The 10,330-nt window shown below is 40.5% G+C and overlaps 1 protein-coding gene across 4 annotated transcripts in view; it reads right to left on the minus strand.

The window, feature by feature from the left end:
- The window catches only part of AGK (acylglycerol kinase), a 90,805-nt gene that overhangs the window by 13,837 nt on the left and 66,638 nt on the right, over window positions 1–10,330 (minus strand). For all 4 annotated transcript variants that reach the window (XM_007103326.2, XM_007103327.3, XM_055084789.1 and 1 more), the window contains 2 exons: window positions 5,975–6,054; window positions 2,785–2,842 (listed from right to left, as the gene is read on the minus strand). In XM_007103326.2, the coding sequence (XP_007103388.2) occupies window positions 2,785–2,842; window positions 5,975–6,054 (138 nt within the window). The remainder of the gene's footprint in view (window positions 1–2,784; window positions 2,843–5,974; window positions 6,055–10,330) is intronic.

A 10,330-nucleotide genomic window follows, 5' to 3' on the forward strand; every position in this document is an offset into this window, starting at 1 on the left:
ACCATCATCACCACCACCACCATCATCACCACCATCACCACCATCATCACCACCATCACTACCACCACCATCACCACCATCACCACCTCACTTTCAAAAGATCACTTGCTTCCTGCACTTCAGTGAGAATATCAAGACATCAGTGAGAACAGCCTTACCTCTTTATAAATATGTTTTCATCTGTACCTCTTCTTTATTTCTCTCCTGTCTCAAGGAAAAAGGCATCCCTCCCCCATCCAAGGCTAGTCCAGGACTTTGGATCCCACTCCCTTCCACGTGCTTATGGAACTAGCTGAGTCAACCATGCTTTTTGTGTCCTTTCTCTCTTCTCCTCCCATTCTTTTTCACTTCTGCTTCAGGAAATAAAGACACAGATAGCTCTCCAATTAAAAAAACCAGAACACTCCAGTGGCCTCATATTTCTCACTAGCTTTTGTCTTTTTATGTCCTTCTCTTCAGAGTCGAGATCCTTGAGGTAGTGGCTCTACTGTCTCCGCTTTTGCTCCCATTTACCCCTGAACTTCCTTCAGTGCGGCTTCAGCTCTTCCACCCACGGGCTACTGAACCTTCAGAGGGCACTCACTTTCCTGCCTCTATTTAGACTCTGCCGTTGCTTCTGAAATCTCACTCTCTTCTTGAAATTCTCTCTTCCATCGGCTTCTATGTCGGTACTTCCTCCTGGAGTCTCTCTTAGCGGTTCCCAGGCATCGTCTCTGGCTCTTTAAATGAAGGCTATTCCTGGCCATCTATTCTCGATAGTAACTTCATTAAATCCATAGCTCAATGCCACTCATACACTTATGACATTTACATCTATTTTTTTTTAGCCCAGATCTCTCTGAATTCCAGACCGAAGTCACGACTGTATCGCCACTTGTCTGCACCACCAGTATGTTAAACTCAGTATGTGCCAAACTGAAAATTTCCTCTTTCTTCACAAACTTGATTCTACTCTAATATTATCAGCATTAATGGAAAACTCTAGTTACCAAACTCTAGTCCCTCAAACCAGAAATCTGGGAATACTACACGCTCCTTCCAACTTTTGAGGGCTGTACCTCTTTAATCCATCCTCTGTGGTCAATATTCACTGTTACCACCTTATCACCTCTCAACTGGATTACGTTAACAATCTTCTACCTGATGCCTTTGCCTTTAACTACCCATGTCCAATCTCTTATCCACACTGTTGCCAAACAATTTTTCTAAAGTGAAAATCTGCTCTTGCCACTCCCCTGCTTAAGACTCAATAACCCTCTAGTGCTTTAATGATAAATGTCAGATCCCACATCAAAACCTGCCATAAGCAGTCCTGACCTAACCCTCAAAGTCCCCTTCCCGCCATGCTACTGCATTGGCCATAATTAAAGACCGCGTTACACCACTGTGACTTCACACATCCTCACCGCTCCGCTTGGAATGCCATTTATCTAGTCCTGTATGTATTTCAAAATCTGGCAAAAGTGTCACCTTCCCTGGGCTGACTTTACCAACCTTCAGTCAGAGGTCAATGCCCCTCCTCTCTGCTTCCATCTTATTCTCCTCTCCACATTTCTCTCTTAGCACTTGCCAAACTGCTGATTTACTTGGACCTCACCCCCAGCACTTGAATACTTCTTGAGGGCAGGAAACCTGTCTTATTTGACTCTGCATTCCAAATATATAGCAGGGCTTGCCACACGACAGGTATGCAGTAATTGTTTGCTGAAGAAATGATGGAAACAGTTTACATGCTCCCAGATTCTACAACTTAAATATGTAGTTACTCTATTTCTTCCTGAATTCAATCCCTACTCCACCAATGTAATTATCCCCTCAAGCAACAGCAGTAATGCATTTTACTCACACAATTTGCCTTAGGTATAGAAAGTCCTTGGCGCCCCCCAAGTTCATTTTAATAATCATGTAGATTGGTTACCCCTAGTACTTTAATGATTTTGTTATCCCTCTGGAATTTATTTAGAAGGTAAAGGGAGCTATGTTTTCCAAACATTTTGCAATGGACATATATTACTTTTGTAATTCGAAAAACACTCGATACTCTGAACGTTAACATTAAAACCAAACTTTTCACTACATTCAAACTTCATCTGCCGATTTTCAGATTGGTCGAATTGTAAATATACTACCTTGATTTGCGTAAAAGCTGAACACAGTGTACAGTACACAGATTAAGTATGACTTTTCTATTAGCATTTTCGTTAATATACATTGTTGAGCTTTTCTCAGTGCCGGTATTTTTCACTGTATTGTCTACAGCAGCATGGCCTGATAGAACTTTCTCTGATGATGACAACTGTCTCTATACCTGTGCTGTCCAACACAGCAACCACTACCCACACCTGGCTAGTCTGAAAAAGCATAGTTTGAAGCACAAAGCATAGTTTGAAACCTCCTATATTATACACAAGCCTATATGATTAGATACAAAACTTCAATTCATTTCCAGATGCTAATATAGACACACTTGCAAATAGTTAATGAGATACAGGTCATTGTGTTCAAGGTTTTGTCTGGTAAGAGTGAGTGAATAGACAAAGGGAAGTAAAATACTAAAATGAAATTAAATATGGGCTTGGTAATGGAGAGGATAAGTTGGTAGACGAGAGGAATCACAACAGGAAAGCTTTCTGCATTTGTATATAAGTAAATACGCCCCATTTCAGTGTTGGAGCATGCCATATACATCTGTAGCAAGAAATTTCTAAAAGTTCCAAATACACACATCACAGAGGAACAACAAAATACCAGAGGTCAAGCTTCTACATTGTAAACTGTATTTACCTTAAGAGTGCTGAAAAAGTGGGCTACTTTGGTTTTTAGAGGCCCAAGATACCAGTACCTGAGAAAAACCAAGATAAAAATGTAATTAGAATATTGAAAGAACTATCAATGTGCTAGATACCATTCATGACGGATAATACATTAGAATTACACCTTTACCATGAGTGTCTGCTCTGGAGGCTCGGAGACTGTGGTTTAGCATAAAAAACAGTATTGCAGTAAGTTTTAAATCTGCATTTGAATACCATGTCAAACCGTACCTAATTAGGTATACAGCAGCTAGATCCTTGCAATCTACAAGGGATATATAATCAGAGTCTCCTTGAATCTCTAAATTCACAGGTATCACTGTAATATATACTTTCCACCATGGAATACAGTTGAGTATACATTCCAGATGAGTGGAGAGTGATAAAGCCACAATGAGAGGCAGTTGCTGGGTGCTGATGTATTACTCATGAGCTAAATGGCTGCATTCTGTACACCGTGTTCTCTCTCCCACACAAACATACAATTGAAATCTGTAAATCAGCATGATTTCACATTACTCGTGTTATGCAGCTTGAAAACGGCAAACGTGAAATCTGGGAATGAAGAGGGTCTACTTCATATTGCTAAATACCTAAAAGCTACCGAAGAGAAAAAGATGCCTAGCTGGAATTAGAAAAGTGGCATAAAGTAGATTTCTCTCTTAAAACTTATCTCTGTCACCTACCAGCCCATCTTAACTGCTCCCTATTTGTTCTGGATCAATATGTATTTATTTAGCACTTACTATGTATATGGAGGAAACGAAGCAATATAAAGAATATAAAATCCTTGCCTTTGAGGGCTCCTAATCTGAGAAAATAAGGCCCCCCAAAGTAACAGAAAACAACAAATAAATAAACATTTATATGACACGGTATAAACTGATCACTATTCATTGGTAAGGAGAGTCAAGAAGGCACAAGAAATCATTAAGGTCCTAAAATCATTGAAGCAGCCACATTTGCACAATGAATGATGCAAGAACAAAGTAAGGGCATAAGACCTAGAAACGTGGGTTGGATTTAGATACATGAAAGAGGGAAGGAAATCATTCTAAGCAGAAGGAGTAGTAAAAGTATGGGACACACTGAGAGTAACAGCCAGAGCAAAAGCTTTATTTAAAGCAAAGATACAGGGCTTCCCTGGTGGCACAGTGGTTGGGGGTCCGCCTGCCGATGCAGGGGACGCGGGTTCGTGCCCCGGTCCGGGAGGATCCCACATGCCGCGGAGCGGCTGGGCCCGTGAGCCGTGGCCGCTGAGCCTGCGCGTCCGGAGCCTGTGCTCCGAAAAAAAAAAAAAAAAAAAAAAAAAAAAAAGCAAAGATACACAACTCTGTAATGAGAGGTGCTGACGGATTAACTTGGGCCTTGAATGCCCAAATAAGGAGTTCAGCTATCCAGCGAGCAATGCGGAACCACTCTTAACTATTACCCAGGTAAGTACCCGATGCTATTAATGAGGGCTTTGACCATCTAATTTTTTTGTTTTTGTTATTTTGTTTCAAAGGTTACTCAATGATTTGCTTCTTTTCCCAGTTAGCCAGAAACACATCCCATCCAAGGCAGTTTATTTCTAAACTGCCTGCAGTTCCCTCCATCTGTATCAATAGCAAGTTCTGACGCGGCCCTTGCAGTCTTCCTGAGGCCAGCTAGGCACTGGTTCCTCGCATCCCGATTGTTTCTCCTCTCATGACACACAGAGTGACTCAGTGCATGGTCCTAGTCCAGGTATCACAACAACCAGAATTTTAAAATTCACCGCTCAGAAATCAAACAGAATATGGGCCCGCATGTGATATTCCTAAAGGGCTGACCTATGCCTGTACTCAATACATTTAGAGAGCAATTTGCTCTCATCAGACTTTCTCAGGGGAAACTAAGCAATTCCTCTTGGTAAATTGCTGGCATTTGAGATTACAAGATCAGACACAAAGATAACTTGTGGAATCAAGATAACCACGGCATACTTGCAAATAAAAGCTGTGAAATATTAAAGAACACAGTGTATGACATAACATAGTGATATCTCTCTTTTGACAGTCCACTGTCAGGAACTTCATTAGCAGGAATAACCAGTGAAACAAATGAGAGAGATTTCTGTAGGCACTTCCCTGGCGGTCCAGTGGTTAAAAGACTTCGCCTTCCAATGCAGGGGGTGCGGGTTCGATCCCTGGTCGGGGAGCTAAGATCCCACAGGCCACACAGCCAAAAAAACCAAAACATAAAACAGGAGCAATATTATAACAAAAATTCAATCAAGTTAAAAATGGTCCACATCAAAAAAAAAAAAAACTTAAAAAAAAAAGAAATTTCTGTAAAGAAAATGAGCAGGAATGCCTACAATGTGGAAGAGGGGTTTCTTGATAAAAGCTGTGTGTGAGATCAATCATAATTCATTTAAACCATACTCAAATTGTAAGCCCGTTTTCAAGAAGAGGTAAAGAAAAACTAACGCCCACCAGCGAGGAGGGAACCTCACACCACGTCTGCTCAGCCCCACCTCAGGAAGCCCTGCCCAAGCGGCCTCTCCATGCAACAGAACAGGACACACCCTCTTTCCGAGCCAGGAGCCTATTCTACACGATGAATTCTCCAAAAATAAGCCCGTTCGCATGAAAAGCCAGCGGCGGCCCTCTAATCACCTCCTCCACAGGACTGTTTCTTCCATCTCCCAACATAGCCAGGCATCTGCCTTTCTTCCTCCTCTGAAAGAGGCGGCCTGGGGTCTGTGGATCTGCTAGGCTTTCAGAAAGAACACCTCTCGTCGGGGCGGGGTGGGGGGGATCTTCCAACCAGGGTTGTGAAAGCTCCACGAGGCTGTGGCCGCAGCGGTGCCTCTGACTTGGTACCCAGCTAAGGAGGCCGCGGGAGGAGAGGCCATCCAGTGCCCTCCGGGCTACCGTGGCCTCACCCACGCTCAAATACGACATCTAGAAAGAGAGATGCACGCTGCTCCTCTTGAGCTTCCACCAAGCTAGCGTGGAGGAAACCGGAAGTCTCCGCAGCCTCTCTGCACGTAAGAACTTAAACCTCTGCCTCTGTTATTCACACATAATTCAACCGCACTAACTCCTAGGTCACTACATATTGAAACCGCAAAGACAGGGATAGAATAAGAAGGTGTCTTAAAATCACCCCACGTTAATACAGTGCCCCTTTACTTGCTAACTGAGACGCCAGCATCTCGGAAGGATCCCCATCGAAGGCCGGTCAGTGCAAACACAGGCTGTTCCTTTTCACCCTGGAAGTTAAACACATTTAATTTAAATTAATGACGACAATAACTTGGAACTCTCTACAGGTAGGTAACCAGCAAACGTTCATGGCCTACGTTTCATCAAACCAAAATTCTAAAAGGGATGTTCCAAATTTAAGAAATTAATTCTGGGAGTGCTCAGTAAAAGTACTTAAACCGTCCTGTAAAATGAAGCTAACTTTTATGTATTTGGCCTCATGAATCCGCTGGCAAGAAAACATAGTATCATACTTCAGACTGTAACCATTATGCTGATTCTTGGACCAATTAGTCGGGTCAGCCAGAATTTCTTCTCTCTCTTATACTTGTCCAAGGCAAAGATAAGTTAAGCCTGCGTTCTCTTTGGAGGGCCAAGAGCTATCAAGGAAGATCGGCGTCCTGGTACGTACTCCAGAATGTTTCACTTGGATATCTGAAAATACAGCCAGATATCTGTCATAACAAATCAGGATGAAAAGTGATTTGGATTTAGTCCAGTGCTTTATGGCCAAATACTGCATATTATAATCAGCAAGCTTCTAATAAATCAGTGAGTTTATTTAGCAATATATAGGAAACACACAATTGAGCCACTGCCTCCAAGGGTTTACACTTCATGATGGGCTTTCCTATATGAAAATATATACACCAGGATTCTGAAAGGGACTTTCCCGGTAGCTCAGAATCGCAGCTAAAGCCCAAGGGTACCCACATTCTAAAGAGAGCTGCCAAATGCCAGACACAACTCCACAGAATCTGCTAAACAGGCACAGAACCAGCTCGGTTTCCACCATGCCATCATTAGAACCAGTGTAAGCAGAAGATTAGGAACTGGAGGAGAATCCTTGGCACTGTAAGTTGTTGGCCTAGAGAAAGCGTCTAAGTCTTCTTAGGAGAGGTAGTCCTTCCCTGCTCAGTCCCACTTTCACTCCTGTTCCCGCCACACTGAAACAAGTGAGGGTTTTCTAGGCAAATCACACATGAATAGGGCCAGCCTACCAGTAAAAGACACTGGCCTCTCATTCCTTGGTTGTGTATCTGTTGAAGCAGATTTCCTTTTCTGCTCTCTCCACCTGCTTAAGCAAGAGAAGAAGGAGCTAGAGGGAAATGGCAGAGCAAAGAGGTGATGGTAAGGTAACCCACTGCTGGCACAGCAAGGATGTATTAGTCTCCTGGGTGCCTGGTGCATACTGTGGAAGACAGCAGGGCTTGAGCCATCCTGACTATACTAAGCTAATCATTCATTCATTCATTTTTTTTTTCATGAATCATCATTAACGGATATATATTATATATTAGGAACTAATGATAAAAAATGTCCTCAAAGAGCTCAAGGTATAATGGGGGGTAGAAAGACACAGACAATAACAACACAATGCAGTAGGTTCAAAGAACAGAGATGTGTATCAAGTATAATGAAAGTACAGAGCAGGTGCAACTGTATAGTGAGTGAGGGAGCCAAGGAGATGGATGGTCAGGGAAAACACAATGTAAGTTTTTACGACAAACCATAAATTTTAAAGAATAAGGTAAAATCTGAACAGACTGATTACTACTAGTAAGGAGACTGAATCAGTAGAAACCTCTCAAAAAACAAAAGTCCAGGACCAGACAGTTTTACTGGTAGATTTTACCAAACATTCAAAGGACAATTAATACCAATCCTTCTCATACTCTTCCAAAAAACAGAAGAGGAAGGAATTCTTCCAAACTGATTTTCTGAGGCCAGCATTACCCTGATACCAAAACCAGACGAGGACAATACAAGAAAACAAAATTAGAGGCCAATATTCCTGATGAACATAGATGCAAAAACCCTCAACAAAAGATTAGCAAAGCAAACTCAACCATACATTAAAAGGGTCAGACACCATAAATCAAGTAAGATTTATTCCACGGATGCAAGGATGGTTCAACATCTTCAAATCAGTCAGTATGATATGCTACATCAACAAAATGAAGGATGAAAATCATATGATCATTTTACTAGATGCAGAAAAAGTAGGTGATAAACTTCAACACTGATTTATGATAAAAACTCTCAACAAAGTGGGTATAGAGGGAACATACTGCAACATAATAAAAGGCCATATATGACAAGACCATAGCTAACATCCTACTCAACAGTAAAAAGCCTTTCCTCTAAGATCTTGAACAAGAAAGATGCCTACCCTTACCACTTTTATTCAACATAGTTGAATTGGAAGTGTTAGAGCAATTAGGTAAGAAAAAGAAAGTCATCCAAATTGGAAAGGAAGAAGTAAAACTATCATGATTTACGGATGACATGACAGAACTAATAAATTCAGTAAAGTTGCAGGATACAAAATCAATACACAAAAATCTGTGGCATTTCTATAAACTAATAACAAACTATCAGAAAGAGAAATAAAGAAAACAATCCCATTTACAATTGCATCAAAAAGAATAAAATATCTAGGAGTAAATTTAACCAAGGAGGTGAAATTGAAAACTACAAGACATTAATGAAACAAATTGAAAATGGGAAGATAGTCTATGCTCCTGGATTGGAAAAATTAATGATGTTCAAATGTCCATACTACCAAAAGCAATCTACAGATTCAATGCAATCCCTACCAAAATTCCAAAGACATTTTTCAAAGACATAGAACATATAATCCTAAAATTTGTATGGACCCACAAAGAAACCTGAAACAGCCAAAACAATCCTGAGAAAGAAGAACAAAGCTGGAGGTATCACACTCCCTGATTTCAAACTATATTACAAAGCTATAGTGATTAAAACTGCATGGTATTGTCATTAAAAACAGACACATAAATCAACAGAACAAAGAGCCCAGAAATAAACCCACACATATACGGTAAATTAATTTATAACAAAGGAGCCAAGAATATACAATGGGGAAAGGGCAGTCTCTTCAATAAATGATGCTGGGAAAACTGGACAGTCACATGCAAAAGAATGAAACTGGACCACTATCTTACACCACATAAAAAGATTAATTCAAAATGGATTAAAGACTTCAATATAAGACCTAAAACAATAAAGCTCCTAGAAGAAAACATAGGGGGTAAGCTTCCTGACATAAGTCTTGGCAATGATTTTTAAATCCGACACCAAAGGCAAAAGCAACTAAAGCAAAAATAAATAAGTGGGGCTACATCATACTAAAAACCTCTGTTCAGCAAAGGAAACCATCAACAAAATAAAAAGGCAACCTACTGAATGGGAGAAAATGTTTGCAAATCATATATCTGATAAGGGGTTAATATCCAAAATATATAAAGAACTCATATAACTCAATAGAAAAAAAAAAAGCAATCCACTTGAAAAATGGGCAAAGCATGGAAACAGACATACTGATGCCCAGCATCATTAATCATCAGAGAAGCGCAAATGAAAACCATAATGAGGTAACACCTCACACCTATCAGAATGGCTATCATCAAAAAGACAAGAAAAAACAAGCGTTGTTGAGAATGTGGAGAAAAGGGAAACGTTGTGCTCGCTGGTGGGAATGTAAATTGGTGCAGCCACTATGGAAAACAGGATGGAAGTTCCTCAGAGAATTAAAAATAGAGCTACCATGTGATCCAGGAATTCCACTTCTAGGTATTTATCCAAAGAAAACACAGACGTTAACTCAAGAGATATATGCAACAGACACCGCAGAAATACAAAGCATCGTAAGAGACTACTACAAGCAACTCTATGCCAATAAAATGGACAACCTGGAAGAAATGGACAAATTCTTAGAAAGGTAGACCCTTCCAAGACTGAACCAGGAAGAAATAGAAAATATGAACAGACCAATCACAAGTAATGAAATTGAAACTGTGATTAAAAATCTTCCAACAAACAAAAGTCCAGGACCAGATGGCTTCACAGGTGAATACTAACAAACATTTAGAGAAGAGCTAACACCCATCCTTCACAAACTATTCCAAAAAATTGCAGAGGAAGGAACACTCCCAAACTCATTCTATGAGGCCACCATCACCCTGATAGCAAAACCAGACAAAGATACTACAAAGAAAGGAAATTACAGACCAATATCACTGATGAAATTCTCAATGGTGAAAAGCTGAAAGCATTCCCTCTAAGATCAGGAACAAGACAAGGATGCCCATTCTTGCCACTACTGTTCATCATAGTTTTGGAAGTCCTAACTACGGCAATCAGAGAAGAAAAGCTACGGCAATCAGAGAAGAAAAAGAATAAAAGGAATACAAATTGGAAAAGAAGAAGTAAAACTGTCACTGTTTGCAGATGACATGATACTATACACAGAGAATCCTA

This window comes from Physeter macrocephalus, chromosome 5 (assembly GCF_002837175.3).
Source record: "Physeter macrocephalus isolate SW-GA chromosome 5, ASM283717v5, whole genome shotgun sequence".
Lineage (NCBI taxonomy): Eukaryota > Metazoa > Chordata > Mammalia > Artiodactyla > Physeteridae > Physeter > Physeter macrocephalus.